Source organism: Cornus florida, unplaced genomic scaffold (genome assembly GCF_030987335.1).
Source record: "Cornus florida cultivar Cherokee Brave unplaced genomic scaffold, ASM3098733v1 CherokeeBrave_3.0.0_Hap2_Chr11, whole genome shotgun sequence".
Classification (NCBI taxonomy): Eukaryota; Viridiplantae; Streptophyta; class Magnoliopsida; order Cornales; family Cornaceae; genus Cornus; species Cornus florida.
This window is the reverse complement of record NW_026775581.1, coordinates 46,782,792-46,806,079: the sequence shown is the minus strand read 5'-3', so window position 1 is coordinate 46,806,079 and position 23,288 is coordinate 46,782,792. Positions and strand designations below refer to the sequence as shown.

Sequence of the window (23,288 nt, the reverse complement as noted above, 5' to 3'; positions counted from 1 at the left end):
GTTTGGTGTTTGGTTAAGCTTATATGGGATAAGGACAAAAAGGGTAACTTAGTCATGCCACTCATCTCTTTGGCTTTATCAGCCAACAATGTCTGACAGGAAATCATTTTTGCTAACGTGAGAGGGTCACTTTGAAGATTGTACATACTTCAGGGAGTGTAACTGAAGTTAACCCATTTTATTTTGGTTGGGCTTACTCTGGTGGGTTTCTTTGTCTTGAATTGGCTAAGCTTACAAATGGTTGCACTCGGTGTGAACCAGTGCATCCAAGGGTTGCACCTGGTGTGAACCTGTACACCCTATTTGAATAGGTTCCTTTAGTGTTGGTTCAGGTTAAACCATTGTGTTCCGTGGCTTTTCAGATTATTTGCAAATCACAACAAACTCATAAATTTTCTTCTCTAATTCTGAGTTTTCCTCTCTGCTTTTCTTCTTCTGTATTTGCATGCACAGTGTTACTGTGTTATCGAGAAATGGAATCCTTGTAAAATCACAAAGGAGAAGAAACTTCCAAGTTTTGTACATGCCAAATTATTTTGCTGTGTATCTTTGTTGCGCATGTCAAAGCCAACGAGTTACCAAACAATTTTTGTATTTGTTTATTTGTTTAATTTTTAAGATTTAAGATAAAAAGTAGTTTAAATTTCTTAAATAAAATATGGAGTAATGAAAAGAAAACCATAATGGTAATCTTCTCTTTTCTTTTCTTTTCCTTTTTTTTTTTTTTTTTTTTTTAATCCATAATGGTAATCAAGCAAGGAGAAAAAGTGCATAAAATAAGGCGTATAGAGTATCGATACTTACAGCGATTTCAAGTATAAATATCATAGCAATCAGAATCAGATCCCAAAAAAAATATATATAAAAATAAAAATAAAAATAAAAATAAAAATTGGTTTGAGGTTTTAACGGAATAAATTGTTCTTGCCGTGGGGAGGTAAAAAGCAAGGAGGGGGGTGGGGGGTAAATATCAGAAATCACAGAAGCTAGGGTTTTTATTTCGCGAAGAAGAGGTCAGACATGGCCGAAACTGTAACAGAAGTCCCCGATACCCTCACTGAGACGGAGAGGAACACCTCGTCCACGCAACTCATGGGCCTCAAAACCCTAAACGCCTCCGATCAAGCCCACGGTGATACGGCGGCGAACGGTGGCGAGTCGAACTCGAAGCGTGCCAGAGAGGATGGCACAGAGTCAGAGAAGGAAGACAATGGTGGTGTGAAGAAGCAGAAGGTTGAGAAATTGGAAGGAAACGAAGCAGCCGAGGTAGAGGAGTTGGGACGGGTGAGCTTAGGTCCGAAGAGTTTCGGATCTTCTGTGGAGATGTTCGATTACTTCTACAAGTTCCTTCATTACTGGCCCCCCAATCTCAATGCCAACAAGGTACCGTATATATTATAAACACCCCAGTTTTACATTAACATTATGCAGCCATGCTTTGCATATCAAGATCAAAGTCCCCATTATAATCTAGAAATTTTGTGTGAAAATTTTCATTTTCCACATGGGTTTATAGTTACTTCTGAAATTATTTTATTTCATTTTATTTTAACAAATTTATGGATGTGCTCACATTTTAGAAGTACTGCTGGTACATGTTTAAAGGGTGGGTGGCTTTATATGCTATATATTTGTGTTTGTCTGTGCTTGTTCTGTTTTGGATAAGTTAGTTCCCATTTCTATTTATGCTCTGTGATGGATGGCTAAAGATTTTAGAGTTTGAGGTTTGGACATTGTTGAAGGAGAATAAAAGAGAAGAAACAATAATAATGGAGAGAAATGGAATCCTTGTAAAAGGAGAAGAAACTTATAAGTTTTGTACGTGCCAAATTATTTTGCTGTGTATCTTTGTTGCGCATGTCAATACCAACGAGTTGGGGGTTATATGGAGGTCTTTGATACTAGAATTCATATAGTAATCCAGTACGAGTAGACTCGACACTCCACAATACTAGTTCAAATCCTTAAAAGGCATTCTCCCCACACAGTTTGACAGTTCTATATGTGTGTATATAAGGACAATCAAGAAAGAAAAAAGAGATCAGAAATTGTAATAAAACAATTATTTAAGAGCAGATGAATGGTGCTAGTCATGCTTACTTGAGTGGTTATGATGTTTATGAAGTAATTAGAATTTAGAAAATGAAACTATATAATATTGAATAGTACGACCTTGTGTACTAGAAGAATATCAAATTAAGTCCTTGGAGAATTAAAAGGGAATGGATCCTTATCTAAAGAAACTTTGGTGGAATTTGGATGTTCAAACTATAGTAAGGGGGAAAAAAAAAAGTCACGAAGCATGAAAATCTAGAAATGAAGAATATAAACATGATAGGAAGTAAAAAATAAATAAAAGGAGTAAGAGACGTTAACACGAAGTATAGAGTAGATGATATTCTAAATTAGTTACAATGGATGGGAAAAAGAACGCATATAAACTTGCTATATTGATTAAGAGGAAAATTAGAGATTTAATCATATAAAATGAATACAGAGTAAGGATTTAAGGGTCTTAGGAAAGATGATGAAATTACAAAAAGTTGAAAATGTTGCTTTCAGAAGTTGTTGAAATAAAATTATATGAGAAGTTTATGTTTAGAAAAAATATCGTAACTTTAGGAAGATAAGAGAAAACAAGTTTTTATTTAGGATTAGAGTGTGGTAGGTAAAAATACATTGAACAAGGTGAAAACATGAACAAGCTCCAAATGATATTCCTCTTCAGGTTTAGAAGTGTCCAGTAGATGATGTCTTGTTTTGAATCTTGATTAGTAAAATTATTTAATAAGATGATAAATATTAAGAAAATATTTGACAAGTGAGAAAGTATATTTTAATATTTGTATGCAAGAAAGATGGAAAAGTGAGTGGAAGGGATAGTAGAAAGGATGAATGCAGCATCCCTAGTGAAGGTAAGGTGTCTTCCTTTTTGTTTGATTGAATGGAAGGGATACTAGAAAGGATGGATGAGGTGTCTCATTTCTTTGTTTGGTTAGAAGGAAGGAAGGAGAGATTTTATATTTTTCTACCTTTATACCCTCATTATATAATTTGATAAAAAATAATGTCACTCACATGATACATAATAGTAATCCTTCTCTTTCCTCCTCTATTCCGTCCAATTTTGAGGCGATGAAAATTAATGGGTAAGGTTGGATGGCTCATCCCTCCATCCTTCCCTTGCCCCAGCCATCCCTCCTACCAAACAATAGAAACTATTTCTATCCCTCCATCCTTCCCTCCCTCTCTGGTGCTTCCCTCCTACAAAATAGAGCATAAAGGAACATTCAAAGTTGTAAAGACTATACTCATAATATAAAACTTAAGGGATACGGTGATTGAACGACCATGAAATGAAATAATATTTCTGGGACATCAATATGGATTTATGCAATAGAAGTTAAAAATGAAGCTACTTACTTATTAAAGAGACTAATGGAAAGATGTAAGGAGAATACATCCCTTAATCCATAATACCTTATACCATTCATCCCAGTCCCAATAACACCTTAAGCCATTCATCCGTATTCTAATAACTCTTGACCAGAGTAATTTGACCTTATTTGTGACTTTGAACCTATTTGACAGCGTAAAAAACCACTTATTTCTTGGGTTTAATAACCCATAGGGCACACCGCCGCCATACTTACGCCAAATAATGTGCTGTTCAAGGCTTTGCGGTTTCACCCTCAACCACCGTGCAAACGTTCCTTAGGCAGTCTAAAAGAGGAATTAAGATGTTTCTTATGGTTTCTATAAATTTGAAGAATGGAGATGGCATATAATAATGACCCTAGAATATTATTATGGTGGATTCATGAAAGAGAGAACGTCCCAAATAGATTTATTGACATGAAAAAGGTGTATATAATGGAGCTTTGGCTATAATAAACAATTTTATGAGAAATAAGTTAATTTCCAATTAGTGTAAGCTTTAAAAGAGGGATTAATATTAAGCCTCAGGGTTTTTCCCTTAATAATGGGTAAATTAACAAAATCGATACACAATGAGTTACATACATAGTATATAGTATTTTTTGATATTGTTTTGATTGATGAAACAAAAGAAGGGATCCATGGTAAATTAGATGTTTAGTGAGAAGATGTGTACAATCTAGAGGGCTTAAGATACACTCTTTTCTATATATATACACAGACACTCTGTTCTATGACTTTCTTCAAATTTGGGTCATCTAGTGATTATTTACGAGTTATATATATTGTAGTGGTGGGCTGCAAACACCGGTTTTACATTAATATAGATATAAAGCTATTTTATGCATATCAGGATCAAAGTCCCCATTATAATCTAGAATTTTGTCTCTGTAAAAATTTTCATTTTTTCATATGGATTTATAGTTACTTTGTTTTTTAATATTTAGTATTATATGATTAAGGTTTTATATCTTCGACTTCTTAAATTATTTATTTTTATTTTTATTTCATTTTGTATTTACGAATTTATGGATGTATATACAATTTTTTTTCTATGTTAATATTCTGCAATTTAACTGTCTTTTAATTGCTTGGTTATTCAGAACTCCTATAATTCATGTTATTTCATGTAGAAGTATGTAACACCTCATAGTAACATATGAAGTCCATGGTTTTAAATTGCATCTGCTAATTTACTTTTGCCTGTTATTGGATTGCAGTATGAGCACATGGTGTTGTTCGACTTACTCAAGAAGGGTCATCTGGAGCCAGAGGAAAAGATTGGTAAGGGGATCCATGCTTTTCAAGTCCGATTCCATCCACAGTGGAAAAGTCGCTGCTTCTTCCTCGTAAGGAATGACGAATCCTTTGATGATTTCAGCTTCCGGAAGTGTGTGGATCACATTATTCCCTTGCCGGAAGACATGCAAATAAAAGCTATCGTCAACAGGGCATTGGGTCGAAGCAACAGAGATCGCGAGGGAGAAAAAGCTAGTGGTGGTGGTGTTGGTGGTGGTGGTGGAGGAGGAGGATGTGGCCGTGGCCTTAGCCGTGGTCGTGGCCCTCCGGAAGACACGCAAATAAAAGCTATCGTCAACAGGGCATTGGGTGGAAGCAATAGAGGTCGCGAGGGAGAAAAAGCTAGTGGTGGTGGTGGTGGTGGTGGAGGAGGAGGATGTGGCCGAGGCCGAGGCCGTGGCCGTGGCCGTGGCCTTAGCCGTGGTCGTGGCCATGGAAGAGGGGGTAAGTTGAGGAGCTGACGAACATGCCCTTTCTATTCTACATGGGGTGGAATTGGATTTAGATTTTAAAAATATGTAATACTTCAGTGCTATCCAAATTTTGACTATTAATTTCGTGTGGTTGATGTTGGAAATTATTCGAGGTTGTAATGTGTTTCTTGAGAACCAGAATTTTGTAGCTCGTGACAGGAAATATCAGGCCATTTTAGAAGTAGCGCCTGTAAGCTGTCTGGGACGGTTCAATCCCTGATTAAACAGACAGGTTGAACCAGGTTTAGACAAGTATTGATTTTTAATATTCAAGAAAATGATAAAAAATATAAAAATAAAATAAAAAAATATACTAGAAACGAAATTGCATTTGGTTGTGGCGATATCCATTGGTAACTTTGTTCGGTAAAGATGATACAGGAATGAAAGAGAATATTTTGTTATATATTTTTATCTGCTTAAAAATGAAGAGAATATTATCTTAAATTATACAAATTTTAAATTATAATATTATTATAATATAATATTGGATATAATGATAAAAATAATTAAAAAATTTTCTTTCCTTCTTTCTTAGTAAATTATAAGTTTATTCTCTTCTCTTCTATCCAACCGAATAAGAAAAAAGAAATACATAATCACTTTTTTAGGGATATTTTATCCATCCATTCTTCTGTCCATTCTATCTTATCTTTTTCTTTCCTATCGAACTGAGCATTATAAAGGTTGAAAAAAATTTCAAAATAATTCTATAAAAATAAGTTTCTTTTAACCAACTAAACTAAACAAACTCTAATATCCTTTTTGGATTTAGAAAATCAGATTAGAAAATGTCATTAAATTAATAATACAACACCTTTATACTGATATACAGTGATTGCATAGTAGGTTGCATACACTATTTTGAAGCCCAAAAGGAAAAATGAAAACAGAAAATTTGAGTCTTTAAAATGTTTGGGGGGGCCTAAATGGTCTTGTTTTGCTGGGCCTTGTTTGGTTACCTAGTAGCACCTTTTTCTTTCGGCTCTTCCACATAGAGCTTCACTTGGCCCTTTTTCAGGCCCAAACTTGTAATTACGTTTTCATATATACAATTGTTTAACCTTTCCAAAAAACAAAAACTAAAGGAGAGTAAGGAGAAAAACCTCTAGTTTCATAGTCCTCATTTGAAAAAGAAAAATAATGTTCTTTTAATACTATAAATTATATTTCGATCAAGAAAGAAAATTCTTTCCTTTTTTATTTAAATTTTTTGTCATGAACTCTCAACATTTCACTTTAAAAAACAAAAGAGATGCCACTTATTGCAATACGTTAAATATATATATATATCAACCTCTCTCTCCTTAGTTTATGTAATGAACGCATATATATATATCAACCTCTCTCTCCTTAGTTTATGTAATGAACGCACCACCACTTGCAATGAAGGGGAGAAATAAATTTAGTAATACTAGTAAATAAGTATAATTAACATGTTCAATTGTAACTCCTTCAGAAGTTATCTAGTAAATGATAAATTATTATTAAATGACTTAATTATTAAGTTCTAGTACTTGGTACGTTACATTTTCATATTGCCAAAAATAATAGCTCTCCTAACGAAAACATGGCCTTCAAATGTTATGAGTCAACCCATAAAATCAAATTGAGTCAAGTCAATCTAAAATTAAAGTTATATAAACATATTCGTTATATACATATGTAAAAAATTAAAAATTAAAAAAAATTTAAAAAAAATGGCCTAAACGATATGGATTATCAAGTGTAATAATTAAGCTGTTTTTAGCAACGTGGTTGAGAAATTCATTGTGTTTTGTGTAATAATTTTCATGATGAACGTAGGTCTGCGCAGCAGCCCACAAGCTTGTAGTCTGCCACTTGGCAAACATGCAGAACAAGAACAAATATATATATATATATATATATATATATATATATATATATATATATAAAAGCAAAAGGGGAGTGGGGATCAATTGTGAATATCTTCAAATTTGCATTGGAATCTAGCACCGTATCTTGAACTGATAAGGTATAATGTGATATAAGGATAAAACTTAGGTTCAAATCTGGCATAGGAAAGAAAATTACCATTAAATGTTTTATTTGATGAATTTCATTGTGACAAATATATAGTAATAAAAATAGTTTAATTTAACTACGTGATTAGTATCGAATGAATCAATCTATATACGTTAAACTATCTCTTAATCATGTAACTGACTAAATAGCCCACAAACACAGTAATCAATAGGAGTAATAAATATTCCTTGTGCATGCATGCATGAATATGCTGTTTTATACATGGGACGCTACACGATCTCCAACACAGTAATCACTACTATTACATTCATATATATGTATATATATAGATATACATATACATATACACTGCGTAAGATAGAGTGGCTAGTCTTCTCCCCTCATACTCTGTCTCTCTCCCCTTCAGTACTCTATCTGTGTCCAGATGGGAAGTGAGTCGCTTAATGACGTGTGGTCGAAATATGAAGTAAAGGCCAATGAAGAAGAGGAACAAGTGCTCTCCTATCCAAATGAACTTCAACTACCACCTCTTGATTGCAGGTAATGTTTTTTTCTACAGCAATTCAACCAATTAATATTCAAAAATTACTATTTATATATATACACACACACACACATATACGTGCAATGTAATTTAACTTGTCTTCTCTGTCCATTTTTTTGAAGCTGGAGTACCTCCGCATTGAATTGGCAATATGGTCATTTGGCAGTACCAGCTGAGAGTGCTTTAAATGCTTTGTCTCTGATGGAGACCTTCCCAATCGATCCTTTGTATTCATCATTGGACCTTATCCCAAACCCAACTTTAATCCAAGGTCATAATCACATCAATATATATATCTATAGACAATTACTGCTATATATATATATATATATATATATATATATATATATATATATATATATATGATGTTGTATTGTTAATTTGCAGAAGAATTCTTGTGTGATTATGGAGATGTGTTCGGAGTTTGGAACTACGAAATGGGTAGTAGTGGATTTGAGGTTCAGAACAAGCCATTACTTTTGGATGACAATGATATTGATACTGAACACAGGACTGTGGAAGAGAGGAAGGTTCGGGGATCGAGATCGGAGAGGAACATTAACAGCTCCAAGATGCTGTCTAGAGAGACTGTTTCGCAATACTTCTACATGCCCATAGCCCAAGCAGCAAAGGAGCTCAACATTGGCTTGACACACTTCAAGAAGAGGTGTAGGGAGTTGGGCATCAGTAGGTGGCCACACAGAAAGCTGACGAGCCTTCAAAATTTAATCAACAATGTCCAAGTAAATCTCAATCCCTCTAGTTATTTTATGTTTTTCTCCTACTTCTTTGAGCACTTCATAATCCACCAAAGCAACATCGGCTAATAATTCAAAAAATCATACTCTCTTTTAAAATTACTAAGTGATCATTTTAAATTTATATATATAAAATAAAGATTGAAATTTTTTTTAAAATGGTATTTATGAAAAAACAAAAATGCTTTTATATTGGAACACTCTTAAAAGGAACAATAGACTATTAAATTAAGAAGGAGATAGTTATTTTATTTTATTTTATTTTTTTGTCCGACATGATGGTACTGTGTAAGGCCTAGCTTCTATTTTTTTTTTTTTTTGGTGGTACTCACTTACATATATTCCTACTAAGGCTCGAACTCATAACCCGCTTTTAAAAAATACGACTCGTGTCACTTGTCTGTTGGTTGAGGCCTAGCTTTTAGACCACCTATAATTCACCACAGTTTTCATGTGTACTTGCGCGCACAAAACAAACAGACACACGCATACATGATATTTTTATCCACATGTATATATATTTCATATATATGTATTTTTGTATATATTGAATATGAAGGAAATGGAGACGGAAGAATTGGGAGAGGGGGCAGAAGGGAAGTTGAGAGAGGCCATGGAAATATTGGAGAGAGAGAGGAAGTTGATTGAAGAGGTGCCTGATATTCAACTTGAGGACAAAATAAAGAGGCTGAGACAAGCATGTTTCAAGGCTAACTATAAGAAGAGGAAGCTGATGAAGGTTCCAGAGTCTTCTTCTAGCAGCAACCGTGGCGCAGTACTTAGTACACGTGCTAACCAAGTTCATGGGAATGGGACTAAGGATGACGACGACGAGGATGATGAAGAGATTAAGTCTCTTTTGTCTGATTGTCATTCCTCTACTGCTATAATGTTTTAAATCAAATCTGAACCTTTTTTTATTTGATGGACCTCTATCTGTTTTAATTTTATCTTTTTTGGGTTGGTTATAAATTTATGAGCAAAAGTCAGAAATATAAGTTCTGACTCATAAAGAAGTTCTGGTTTTAAAATTTCAGGACCATTAAGTACTATTAACGAATGAAATTCTCGTTCATTGATAGAATTTGATGTTCTATTTGTAAAATTAGGATCTCTTAGTAAATTATTATTATTATTATTATTTTTTAAAAAAGGGTAATTGACCGCACAGTGCAGGTAGTGTACTAAAAGAGAAATAATACGGAGTAATCTAAATTATGGAGATCCTCAATGTTAATGGTGCTTGAAGATGGCTTACAAATTAATGGAAACTTTGCTAAATCTATGAATGTTTAGGAATTTGTTTGCACCCTAAAAATAAATTTTAATTCAGTCACATGCCATCTAATAATTTGACAAAAGTTCTTACTTCAATTAATTAAAATTAATTAATTATTGGATGACTTTTTATGATAGGCTGTAATAATAAATGATTATTTACCGTTGGTGCAAACACTTAGGTCATTTGGATAAGCAGTAAAATGAGTATATGTGGATAAGCTTAAGACAAAATGAAGTGTATTTGGATAAGGAAGTTTTTTATTTATTTATTTTTATTTTAATTCAAATATAATATTTGAATTTGGAAAGGAAACTTCTTTTAGTAACGGCTTGGACCCTCAACTATAAATAGAAGAAGAAGGCCTTGTGCAAAAAGTGCCCGACCACACAAAACATTATTCATTATCTACAATTTCATACTTAGTCTTTCATTTGTACTTCTTTTCTTAGGAGTAGTTATGTTAGAATCCAATTCTTGTACTTGTATCACTTGTGTAAAAATTTCAGTTATGAAATAAGATGGACGCTAGTACTTAAATGTTTCCTCCATTGTTATTTTATAAGTTTATTGGAATTGATGAAACATCATTCAAGAATTGTTTTTGATCCAATTCGTAGGAATCAATAGAAAAGGCGAATCCCTTATGATACACCAGATCCGGCTCGGTTATTGATAAAGTGAATAGATCTACCATTTCTTGAAATCTCTCTTCTGATTCAAAATCGTGGTGTAACGTGTATCCTCGCTTGTGCAGTTAGTGTTGCTCCCTTCATCCAATTCCTGCTTTTATTTTATTTTATTTTATTTTGTTAAAAGTCCTCTTAATTAAGGCGTTGAAGAACCTGAAGAAATGGGTCATCCTTACCTTCCAGCAGTCGCCTGATTCACTAAGGGCCGATTTTAGATTCGGTCAGCATTAAAAATAGTTTGACTATCCAACCCCTTGAGTCGAAAGACTCTAGGACATCCCTAAAAAAAAAAAAAAGAGCCAAACAATTTGGCATGCCCAGTGGAACTTCCCCGGAAGGGTTGAAAATCAGAAGCACTGAAGTATTGAAAATCAGAGCCGCTAAAAAACAGATGTGCTGAAATTCTAAACATTTTGATTCATAGTGATTATCAATTTACAATATCAAAAGTTTCCTTATCAACAGTCTTCTCATCAAGAAAAAGAGGCTAATCGAACTCGGAGTGAATCAACAACCGAGTGATAAAATATTGGCTGAAAGCATAAAAAATTTAACAAAAAGTATGGAGATTACTTACCGTAATTTCCTTAATACAATCAAGCCAATACAAAATACATTAGCAAATTTAAATAATTCACTGGCCATTTTGTCAACAAGATTTAATCATGTTATGGGATGGCCAAATGCAAGTGAACAGTTGTTGAATGCACAGCAACAAGTTCCAGCACCTGATGGGGTTCAACAGAATTACTACCAACAACAGCAGTAAGGGTTTCAACCCCTTCTACAGCCGTTGCATAGACGGTATCAACCCCAGGCTAATCAACAGCATGTTAATCAGCTGCAACATCAGATACCAGCGAAGTATCAACAATCGAAGGGGCCAATCAGAATATGAATTGGCTACCACTTAATCCGATGTGTCAGCTCCAAGAGGGGCTAGATAATTTTAATACTGGTTTTAATTTTCCAATGCCTCATCCTCAAGTGTCGTATGTGCCTCAGTCTCAAGTACCTTATATGCATCAGCCTCAAGCACAACAGCCAAATCATCAACACCTTATGGTTGATAGAAATCAATTGGCTAATTTAATTCAAGAAACTTTGGACCAGCCCTAAGAAGAGTTGGTCGCCTTACATATGGGAAGCCATATCCGGGTTATATAGACCGATATGCGTTTCCAAGAGGTTATAAAGTTCCCGATTTCGTTACCTTTTCGGGAGAAGACTCCATTTCGACCATAGAATATATTGGTCGGTTTACCATTCAATGCATGTGGCGAGGCTGGAACAAATGAATTCTTAAAATTAAGGCTATTTTCTAATTCCCTTAAAGGGACCACATTTTCTTGGTTTATTAGTTTACCGGAAAATTCGGTCTATATTTGGTAACAATTGAAAGAAATGTTTCATACCCAATTTTATAAGATCGAACTAAAGGTGTCGATGGTTGACTTATCTAGGGTCTCTCAAATGCCTGGAGAGATGCTTGAAGCCTTTATTGGTAGGTTTAAAATGGCAAAACACAAATGCCAAGTAGCCCTTCCAGAAACTGAATATGTGAGTTTAGCCTTGAATGGTTTAGACTTTGAATTACGAAGGAAATTTGAGGGAATGCAATTTCGGGACTTGTTCCAACTAGCCTTTAGTGCTACAAGATATGAAAAGGTCTTAAAAGAAGAACAAGATAGAAGAATGACTCTAGGGGTACCTATTATATGGACCCAAATTATGAAATTCATGTGACAGAGGCGTCGAATAATAATTATGTCAAAAATCCTACTTATAAGATTCATTTGACAAAGGTTGAAATTGGCATTTAAGTTGATGCTGCAGAACTGATAAATATCAAGCTTTACATATGTCAAGCGTCAAAAAAGCTTCTAAAAAGGGTTAATGGTGTTCAGGTGTCGAATTTAATAATCAAAAGGATACCAAAAGAGGCTGAAAAATAATCTAATTTTGAACCAAGGCTTACTTGGCCTTGGGGGGCTACTCATTCGGCCTTAAGAAACCCCAAGAGTATGAAAGAATTTTCATTTGATCCTGGAGAACCCATTAGGTTGTTTAACCACTTGGTGTACCAAAGAAGAATCAGTTATTGTGACCAATTTAAATTATGAGTTGTTGATTGACAGCTAAATATGCACATTTTGGTTGCAAATGTCAACAATTTGGTGCTGAGATTGGAAATTACCCGGGAGCTAAACACAATTAGCCTCTACATAATTCAATCCTACACTTAGACCACTTACTTGTCACTTTGATGGCAAGGGTTGATCAGCACCTCAATTGATTAAGTGCTCAAAACGATTGTATGATGAATGTGCCGTAGTTAGGATGTGGCTGAAAGATTGCTAATAAGCGAAATAAAAAAAAGGGGCAGATGGTAATAAGGTGCTGATCGAAAAAACAATCGAAGAATTGTCAGAAGATGTAGGAATTGGTTAGATATGCGAATGGCCGAATAAGAGTGACTGATTTAAATTGTGATCCATCAGTTTAACTCTTTAAAATTTCGATCTGCCCTTATTTCAATGAGCTGGGGTCATTGTTTGCACCCTAAAAATAAATTTTAATTCGGCCACATGGTATCGAATAATTTGACAAAAGTTCTTACTTTAATTAATTAAAATTAATTAATTGTTGGATGACTTCTTATGATCGGCTGTAATAATAAATGATTATTTTCAGTTGATGCAAATACCTAGGACTCTTATTCAAATTGGAGTCTAAAATTACGAATTACAGCTACGTCAGTTTGATTCCAAAAAATACGTTCATTTGGATAAGCAGTAAAATAAGTGTATGTGGATAAGCTTAAGACAAAATGAAGTGTATTTGGATAAGGAAGTTTTTTTTTTTTTTTTTTTTTTTTTTTTTTAATTCAAATATAATATTTGAATTTGGAAAGGAAACTTCTTTTAGTAACTGCTTGAAGCCTCAACTATAAATTGAAGAAGAAGGTCTTATGCAAAAGGTCCCCGACCGACCACACAACGCAATATTCATTCTCTGCAATTTCATACTTAGTCTTTCATTTACATTGTACTTCTTTTCTCAAGAGTAGTGCTGTTAGAATCCAATTCTTGTACTTGTATCACTTGTGTAAGAATTTCAGTTATGAAATAAGATGGACTTTAGTACTTAAGTGTTCCTTCCATTGTTATTTTATAAGTTTATTTGGGATTGATGAACGCTTGTGCAGTTAGTGTTGCTCCTATCATCCAATTTCAGTCTTTATTTTATTTTTTTTTGTTAAAAGTCCTCTTAATTGAGGCATTGAAGAACCTGAAGGAAGGGGTCATCTTTATCTTCCAGCAGTCGCCTAATTCATTAAAAACCAATTTCAGATTCGGTCAGCACCAAGGATAGTTTGATTATCCAACCCCTTGAGTTGAAAGATTCTGACACGTTCCTAAAAAGAATAAAATTTAATTAGAAAAATTTTAGGAACTAAATATCAGTTTAAAAATAATAAAAAAAAAAATTCAATTAAAAAAGAGAACAAAGCAAACTTTTTGAGTTGGAATGTGGACTTTTTTCTCTTCTTCACTCCTATCACCCAGTCATCATTCTGTGCCTGCCTTCAACCCTCAACTATGTTGATTCAACTATGCCGATTTCGATTTCCTTTTCAACCGATGAGAAGGACATGTTGTGTCATCTACGGTAAGGTAACCTTTCTTTTCTCTCTTAAGAGAATCTAAAGTGGATTCCTTGACTCCTTATGTGTAGCTTCGCGATATCGTTGTCGTACAAAGGCTTGAACTCCATTATTGATTCAGTCCCGATTCAGCTATTCTTCCTCAGCAGTATAGGCGCCAAAGAAAACGTAACAATTCTGATTGTGGAACAGTTTTACTATTAATTGGTGGGACCCATTGGTGGATTTTCATTGACAGTGCATACCAATGAGATAGCAAGTTCGACTCACTTAGTATCTTCTTCTCATTAAACGATGTAATGTGCCTTGTCACATTTATTATCACCGAATAAAACCATCCCAGGTTATTGTTTGATCCTTCAGGGAAATAACATAACATCTTTTCCGTTCAATTACTTATTCAAAAACCTTGTTTGGAGACTAATTGCCCATTTAGTGATGGATGCTACCACTTATGAAATTTCTTCATGTCATTGACCACCTAATATGTGAGTATATGTATCACTTTTATTTAGGGCCTGTTTAGTAATGATTTTACTTTTTAATTTTTACTGTCAATTCCTAAAATTGTAAAGTAAAAGTGAAAATTATGTTTAGTAATATATTTTTACTTTTTATCTATTAGAAAGTTTTTTCAGATTTAAAGAAGGAGAGAAAAAGTGAAGATTTGTTACTTTTTTTACTTTCTACACTGTTTATCAGAAGTAATTTCTCTATTGTAGCATTATTTATCAAAAAAAAAAAAAAACTCAAAAATTATTATCACCAATCTCCACGCTGCCTCCCCCGACCATGGCCACCGCCCTATCGCCGCCGCCATCACCTCCACCCACCTCCTCCCCTTGTTCGCATATTTCCTTGGATTTAGTCTTAATTGAAGCACACTTTTAAGGAAAAGGAAGACGAAGATTAGGAGAGTGATGGCGTGCGCTGATCTGCAGTGGAGAATTTGCCCAGAGGCTTCTCAGATCGGAGGTGAACAGAAAGCTCCATTCGCAGAAGATCGTAATTTCCGAGAACGACCACTTTGTGGTGGTGGATACCAAAACCACCAACTCAATAATGTTGGAAACGCCGTGGGAGGTGCAGAGAGGATCTGCCTCAAGAGTGATTTGCGGCTGCGAGGAAGGGTTGTTGCTCGTTCAGTCCAGAATGAAGATGCTTAATTTGTGGAACCCTAGAATTGGAAGGCAATTCTTCATGAACTTTCAAGTTTCCAAAACAGAGAGGTACGACATGATATTTGACCGATCAAGAAACCCTACGATTGCAGCAATGATGATATATATATATATATATATATATATATATATATATATATATATATATATATATAACATTAATTGTCAAATCAAGAGCAAAATCAAAATTATAATTATTAAATTTGCTTTCTAATTTCTTATTTCAAAAATATTGAAATCATAACAAATTAATAAATATAATTTTACTTTATATTTTAACTTTAGAAATGAAAAATATGATTTTACTTTTGAAGAAAGTAAAAATAAGAAAATAAAAGTGTCAATAAACGGGCCCTTAGTTTTTTTATTTATGTGTCAAATTATAATTGACCGAAATGTGTATTTTCAACCCAATGTGCTCCCCTCAATCACAACCCAATATGATTCCCTGTGGGCTCCTGACCTTTTATATTTTATTTTATTGTAGGCCCTAATCGTGTATATTCTCTCTTCTTGTATTTCATGGGCCGACATAAAGATAATATTAAAAGAGTAGAATGAGATTGTGTAAACAAAAAATATAAAGATAATGTTGAAAGACTGGAATGAGATTGTGCAAACAAAAATTTGGTTGCTTTGGTTGCTTTCAGAAGGAAAGGAAGGATAAAAAAAATAAACCCCGTAAAAAATTAGAAATGCCTATCTTTAGGTATTTTAAAATTTTTAAACAAGTGTTTTAACTTCGCCTCACTTGAAAGGATAAACATGAGTAGGCCTAAGTATTGTCTTTTTGTAATTTCATTTGATAGATGTAGTGCGGCGTTAGCCAAATGTGTAAATACAGATTCATAAACACACTATCTTGACGGTAATTCAAATGTTTATGCTACATATTAAACCATGCAAAATCAAATAGAATCCGCACTCGCGACCAACATTTGATTCACACGGTGCCAATGACAGCAATTTCACATCACCTCCATTCATATCGTTCTTCTCTCTCTAACCTCAATTCCCACTACCGTCTCTCTCCTCGTTTCGCCTCCGCTTCAGCTTCCCACCTTCATCGGCCTCCCTGTCAAGCATTTCACAACCCCCAACAACTGGCATTGATCAAACCAACTATACAACTCTTATCAACTGGCCAAACAGAAAAAACACTGATTTCACTCATAAAATCATGTTCTTCAAAAACCCAATTGCTTCAAATCCATGCCCACCTCGTCCGTACGTCTCTCCTTCAAGACCCGACAATCTCACTCACCTTCTTGATCCGCGTTGCTCTCTGGACATCACGCAATTTTGGCTATTCCCGCCGAATTTTCTCTCACATCTCAGAACCCAATGTTTCTCACTACAACACCATGATCAGAGCTTGTTTGAAAAACAATTCCCCTGAGGAAGGGTTTAAATTGTATCGAGAAATGCAATGGCGAGGTATGCGTCCCGACCCACTATCTTCTTCGTTTGCTATTAAGTCATGCGTTAAGATTTCTTCATTATTTGGAGGGTTACAGATTCATGCTAGGGTTTTGAGAGATGGGCATCAATCTGATAGACTCTTGCTCACTACTTTGATGGATTTGTATTCGACTTGCCGCAAGTGTGACGAAGCATGTAAGGTGTTTGATGAAATCTCTGAAAGAGATGCAGTGACTTGGAATGTCCTGATTTCTTGCTACACTCGTAATGGTCGAACTCGGGATGCTACGGGTGTATTTGATATGATGCAGAGCACTCCAAATGGTTCTGAACCGGATGATGTTACTTGTTTGCTTGTACTTCAGGCGTGTGCCAACTTGGGTGAATTGGAATTTGGTGAGCGGGTTCATAAATACATTCAAGAACATGGATATGGAGATGCCCTCAATCTGTGTAATTCTCTAGTAGCAATGTACTCGAGATGTGGGTGTCTGGAGAAAGCTTATCAGGTGTTTAAGGAAATGAACAGTAGAGATGTGGTTTCTTGGAGTGCAATGATTTCGGGTTTTGCAAGCAATGGATATGGTAGAGAAGCTATTGAAGCATTCAGAGAGATGCAGAGATTGGGTGTTTCCCCGGATGATCAGACTTTCACAGGGGTTCTTTCTGCTTGCAGTCACTCTGGGCTGGTTGATGAAGGTTGGATGTTTTTCGATTGTATGAGCAAAGAGTTTGGGATAGTACCTAACGTCCACCACTATGGGTGCATGGTTGATCTCATGGGTCGTGCTGGTTTGCTTGACCAGGCCTATGAGCTTATCATTTCGATGGGGGTCAAACCAGATGCAACAATTTGGAGGACTCTACTTGGAGCTTGCAGAATTCACGGCCATGTCACCCTTGGAGAGTCTGTAATTGGGCATTTGATTCAACTTAATGCTCAAGAAGCAGGGGATTATGTTCTGTTGTTAAATATTTATTCTTCAGTTGGAAACTGGGAGAAGGTGACGGAATTGAGGAAATTGATGAAGGAGAAAGCAATCCACACCACACCTGGCTGTAGTACAGTTAACCTGAAAGGAGAAGTACACGAGTTTGTCGTGGATGATAATTCACATCCACGAAAGGACGAGATTTATGAGATGTTGGATGAGATTGGAAAGCAACTGAAGATTGCTGGTTATGTTCCTGAAATAACATCTGAGTTACATAATTTGGGTGCAGAAGAAAAGGAGACAAGGCTATGTTATCACAGTGAGAAGTTGGCCATTGCTTTTGTAGTTCTTGCAACTCCACCTGGCACAACAATAAGAGTGGCAAAGAACCTCCGAATCTGTGTTGATTGCCACAATTTTGCAAAGGTACTTTCCGGGGTTTATAATCGGAAGGTGATTATTAGAGATCGTACCCAGTTCCATCATTTCCGAGAAGGACACTGCTCCTGCAATGACTATTGGTAGGGAAATCTAGGTTTGAAACACATACTGAAACATAAGTGGAGTGCAGCATTAGGTAAAATCTGCATCCTAATCTTATCACAAGTGAATTTCAGTTTCCAGAAAACACATTACAGAATCACGTCTCAAGGAACTCAGCTAAAAAATTCCTCAATTGGTTATGCAAACGAATCCTTGTGTAATGTGGTGGCATGACAGACATTAAAGAAAAGCAATGTATCATAACAGATTGTGTAAAAGCCTAGAGATAAGGGTTTTTTTGCCTTCCACTGAAGTGTAAGAACCTAAAGAGTGGGACAAATGCTTTGATGAGTTGAGTTGGTTGCACTGAGGCGATGTAGGATCTCAAAAAGTATGTTTTGATCAGTGCATCAAGGAATGTGTATGCCAAATGGCTGCATTACTGATTGCAGCCTTGTTTAATCTATAAATTTCTGATGTTAAACTTCATGTATGGGAACTAAAGTTCTAAGCTTGCCCCTTGGATACTGTCATGAAATCGCTACTGCTGAAATTCGGACACTTAACATGTCCACCATTATGGTCCAAGTCTTTTTTTGTTGAGGTTTGACGGATATTCTAATTCCTAAAATCTTTAATCAGGGGAGTTTTTATCAGTATCTTGTTGATTTCTAAATTTTATACAAAAGATTTAGTTTGCCCTAGAAATTGGAGAACACTTGGGTGGGTTCATTTTTGGTCTGTGTGAGAAATGGGACTCGTGTTTGAAACAAATTAAGGTAAAAGAGGAAAAAAAAAAAAAAAAAAAATCACACTTGCTATGGTTGTATATAACAAATGCTTTCTATGTTATAGGTAATACTGACGAGGTTTCCGAAGTTGTGAATTAAGATTGCCTGAATACAAGGACTGTACATCCAATGAATTTGAAAGGCACTTCTATTTTATCATGCAGGGTCTTCATTTCTTTTAGGTTTTGCACTATATATTTCTTCTTCAAAAATGAAAATGTGACTGATCATAATTCTTGTGCTGTTGAGGGTCAATTTTTTATTTATTTTTATTAAAAGAATTGAAGGCATTTCGTAGTTTGCTGTTTTGTAGGTTAGAAAACGAGCATGGTTTTTGACTCCCGTGGAGTTTCATCACGCTTTCATATCTTCGGCTGTTAATTTAGGCCGTTTGGTAACTATTTATGTTTACTATCTATTGTTGAGATGTTAATTATCATATCATGACTGAAGTTATATGTGCAGTGTTTTTCCTGGACTATGTTTTGGAATGATGCAAGACGACTAGCGTTGCTCTTACCCTCCAAACCAAGTTCAGCACAGAAGATTATAGAAATTTGTTATGTTTCCCATTCGCCTTTTTAATTAGGATGAGTTTCAAGGCTAGCAAGTCCTTTTCGAGTCTCCCATAAGCTCCCCAAAACACAGCCCTCTTTTCATTACATTGCATACCAGAAGATTTTAGTGTGATGTTTTTTTAAAACATTTACCCTGTAATAAGTTCACACACACATATATTGTCAACAATTTACAAAACCTAAAAAAAATTGACATTAATGATCTGTGTTGACAAAATCAACATACCTCCACTTACATAAGTAACACTAGAAAGAAAATTTAAGATTACAACAATGCTTGTGCTTAGTGCTTGTGCCTAAACTCATCATAGTCAAATACACTCCCTCATACGCTAATCTTATCCATCTCCTGTCTAAGAGCATTAGCCCTCACCAAGCTCCCAATGGTATTCACAGCCAACTTCAAGTCCTCCCATGGATTCCCAGGCACCACCCTCTTGTACAAATAGCTATCGAATGTCATCTTCTGCACATACTCGTCGGCGCACATCTCCACGAAAGCCTCCCTAGCCGGATTCGACCGGTAAAACACCTTCTGCAACACATCCAACACCTTATAAGTTGGCCAATATGTCTTGTCCCACTTCTCCAAATAGCTCCTCAAATCTCCCTCCTCCACCATTCTCTTCCCCCTCTCCGACCCCTCCACTATCGCCTCCGCGCACATCCGCCCGCTCTTCGCCGCAAAATATATCCCCTCCCCGGAACACTTGGTCACGTATCCGGCCGCGTCCCCCACCAGCGCCACCCTATCCGCCACCCTCCTCGGCCGGGGGTGTTCCGGAATTGGGTGTGCTTCCACTCTTATAATTTTGCCTCCCAAAATTTTGTCTTTAGCTCTCAACCTTGTTGCCAATTGGAACTTCTTTATGTCGCCTTTGTGGGTCACTGTGCCGGTGCCGACGGCGACATGGTCGCATTTTGGGAAAACCCATCCGTAGAAGTCCGGTGAGACGTCATCGCCGACGTACATTTCGGCGAGGTTCTCGTAGTAAATCATTTTTTCATCTGGTATTTTGATTCGCTCTTGGAATGCAATGGCGTACTCGTAGTCACCGGCGGAGATGGACTTGGCGACGCGGGAGTTGGCGCCGTCGGCGCCGATCACGGCGTCGACCTCTAACGTGCGCCGCTCGCCGACGCCGCCGGTCTTGGAGTCGTAGCCGGAGTAGTGGAGGAGGTAAGGGGAGTTTGGGGTTTTGGGTATGTCCATTTTGAGGAAGAGGCCGTTGATGAGGGTGGCGCCGGAGGCGGTGGCGCGGTCGCGGAGGTAGGCGTCGAGGACTTCACGGCGGACCATGCCGATGTACTCGTGGGGCTTGAGGGTTTGGCCGATGTCGACTGCGACGTTCGACGGCGAGATCATCTTCATCTTGGTGACTCGCCGGTCGATGATGTCCAATGGGAGGTCGAATTCTCCGACCATGCAGAGGGGTATGGCCCCACCGCATGGCTTGCAGTTGTCGAGCTTCCGCTCGATCAAGAAAGTCTCGATGCCGCCTTTAGCAAGCGTTTCGGCGGCTGAGCCACCGGCGGGTCCGCCGCCCACGACGGCGACTCGGAGGTTCCGGCCAGTGAGTTTGGGGCTGAATTTTCCTGCTGCGATGCGGAATCTCCGGTGTGTGGGTTGGGTGGAAATGGGCTTTGATAGGGTGATAGAGTGGTGGTTCTCCGGCGAGGCTTGGCGGAGTCCGACGAAGGTTTTGAGGGCGATGGCCATTTTTTAGTCTATGGGCAAGTGTGAGAGACTGAGAATCTGATACTTGCAGTTTGTTTGATTTATGGGGTGTAATGGATGGATATGGTTTGGGATATTTGGGGATTTCGACCGTTGGATTGGTAGGGATTGACGGTTGAGATTATTTGTGGATAATGAGGATGGATTTGATTTTTTTTTTTTTTTTGTTTAGTTGGAGTACTGGAAATGTGTGTTCTGGTGGCAGTTTTGATTCTTGGTGGCTTGAATTGAGCCACGTTTGCTGAATAAAGCTAAACGGAGGAAAGTATCGCAAAAAATTGTACCCTTTGGTTGCTGGATTGTTTTAACGTTTTTCTTGCAAGTCAGGCGGTACTGTGGCTTTAAAATTGGGCTACAAGCCTGCAACATGTTTGGTACTATCGATTAGTCAAAACATTTCATAATAGCATTTGGTGTGTTACAAACATTTAATCACTGTACGTTTTTAAAGTAGGTTTGGATAAAAAATAATAATAATAATAATAATAATAAAAATAGATTGTCACATAAAAAAAATAAAAAATAAAAAATAAAAAGAATAGATTGTCACATAAACGTTTTTTTAATAAAATGCGATGATATGGTACTTTATTATTTTATTATCCAATATGTTTCATGGCGTGGAACTCAATTATCTGATCATCTATTTATAATTTTATTAATTTAATTTTAAAATTAAATAAAAAAATTTAATTTTAATTTTATAATTTTTTCTTTTTTTTTCTTTTTCCCAACTACTATATTTTTAACGACTATATTTCAATTTCTATATAAACCATTCATTCTGTTTTCTTTCAATTATCAAGTTCACTTCTTTGCATTCTCAAATGTATTTTCTATTCTTTAAATCTTTATCTTTTTTATACAAAAAAACAATAACTTCATCATCACGAAATATACCCGTATCCGAGTCTATTTCTCCATTGAATTGGTTAGATTCAAATGGGGAAACTATTTTTGAAATCCATCGAAAAATAATGAACGTTGTGAGACTTTTATTATCGCCTGATAGGGTACGGGCATTCTTTCAACCTCGTAAGAGAAAATATATTAAACGTGATCGAGAAGAGGCAGCACAACGGTTATTCCGAGATTACTTTGTTGAAAATCCAATTTATCAACCAAACATATTTTGTAGAAGGTTTCGGATGCGACGTGAGTTGTTTTTTTGCATTTTGAACGGTGTTACAACATATGACGAATGGTTTATCTAAAAACTTGATGCCCTCGGTCGTATGGGGTTCACTCATATACAGAAGATAACTGCTGCAATTCGTACACTAGCATATAGAATTTCAGCTGATCTTTGTGACGAGTATATAAAGATTTTTAAGCACATTGCAATCGAAAGCTTAAAGAGGTATCGTGATGCTATAATTGTTGTGTATGCGGAGTGGTACCAATGCTTACCAAATGCAGACGACATTGCACGTCTACTTCGAGAAGGGGAAGAGAGAGGATTTTCCAGCTATATTTGGCTCTATAGATTGTATGCATTGGGAATGGAATAACTGCCCCACAATGTGGCATGGCACGTACACGGGAATAAGTAATAAACCAACCTTTATATTGGAGGCCGTTGCATTAAAAAATCTGTGAATCTGGCATGCTTTCTTTGGTATAGATGGTTCACATAATGACTTGAATGTTCTTGATTATTCCCCAATATTCAAGAGCATGATCAATGGTATAATGTCTCTGGTTAATTACGTAGTGAATGAGCATCGGCGTACAATGGGGTATTACCTATCTGATGATATATATCCTAAGTGGACAACTTTGATGTAGACCATCCCACACCTAATAACTGTCAAAGAGAAATTATTTGCTAACAAACAAGAAACTGTTAGGAAGGATGTAGAATGAGCGTTCGGCATGTTGTAGATGAGGTGGGCTATAACACATGAACCGGTACTTTATTAGAATAAAAAAGATCTAAACTGGTTAATGAGAACGTGCATCATATTACACAATATGATCATTGAAGATTAGGGCGAACACAT

At 36.2% G+C, this 23,288-nt stretch overlaps 4 protein-coding genes across 4 annotated transcripts; 3 read left to right on the top strand and 1 right to left on the bottom strand.

Moving 5' to 3' along the window:
- Positions 1 to 873: 873 nt before the first annotated feature.
- Positions 874 to 5,345, top strand: LOC132285501 (protein EMBRYO DEFECTIVE 514-like). The gene is made up of 2 exons (XM_059787694.1): positions 874 to 1,383; positions 4,659 to 5,345. Exons 1-2 carry the CDS (start codon positions 1,021 to 1,023, stop codon positions 5,196 to 5,198), a joined length of 903 nt encoding a protein of 300 aa, XP_059643677.1. The 5' UTR covers positions 874 to 1,020; the 3' UTR covers positions 5,199 to 5,345.
- Positions 5,346 to 8,198: 2,853 nt separating this feature from the next.
- On the top strand, positions 8,199 to 9,417 carry LOC132281023 (protein RKD1-like). The gene is made up of 2 exons (XM_059782765.1): positions 8,199 to 8,504; positions 9,079 to 9,417. Exons 1-2 carry the CDS (start codon positions 8,199 to 8,201, stop codon positions 9,415 to 9,417), a joined length of 645 nt encoding a protein of 214 aa, XP_059638748.1.
- A 6,718-nt stretch (positions 9,418 to 16,135) lies between these two features.
- LOC132286950 (pentatricopeptide repeat-containing protein At3g47530) lies at positions 16,136 to 18,834 on the top strand. Its single transcript, XM_059789391.1, has one exon. It carries the CDS (start codon positions 16,295 to 16,297, stop codon positions 18,218 to 18,220), a length of 1,926 nt encoding a protein of 641 aa, XP_059645374.1. The 5' UTR covers positions 16,136 to 16,294; the 3' UTR covers positions 18,221 to 18,834.
- An 882-nt stretch (positions 18,835 to 19,716) lies between these two features.
- Positions 19,717 to 21,315, bottom strand: LOC132286951 (geranylgeranyl diphosphate reductase, chloroplastic). Its single transcript, XM_059789392.1, has one exon. The coding sequence runs from the start codon at positions 21,265 to 21,267 to the stop codon at positions 19,873 to 19,875; it is 1,395 nt and encodes a 464-aa protein (XP_059645375.1). The 5' UTR covers positions 21,268 to 21,315; the 3' UTR covers positions 19,717 to 19,872.
- Positions 21,316 to 23,288: the final 1,973 nt, after the last annotated feature.

Bases quoted from the DNA above. Each gene is read 5' to 3' on its own strand.
- LOC132285501 (XM_059787694.1), top strand. From the start codon at position 1,021: ATGGCCGAAACTGTAACAGAAGTCCCCGATACCCTCACTGAGACGGAG. The intron at 1,384-4,658 runs GTACCGTATATA...ATTGGATTGCAG, and splicing joins CCAATCTCAATGCCAACAAG to TATGAGCACATGGTGTTGTT.
- LOC132286951 (XM_059789392.1), bottom strand. From the start codon at position 21,267: ATGGCCATCGCCCTCAAAACCTTCGTCGGACTCCGCCAAGCCTCGCCG.
- LOC132286950 (XM_059789391.1), top strand. From the start codon at position 16,295: ATGACAGCAATTTCACATCACCTCCATTCATATCGTTCTTCTCTCTCT.
- LOC132281023 (XM_059782765.1), top strand. From the start codon at position 8,199: ATGGGTAGTAGTGGATTTGAGGTTCAGAACAAGCCATTACTTTTGGAT. The intron at 8,505-9,078 runs GTAAATCTCAAT...TTGAATATGAAG, and splicing joins ATTTAATCAACAATGTCCAA to GAAATGGAGACGGAAGAATT.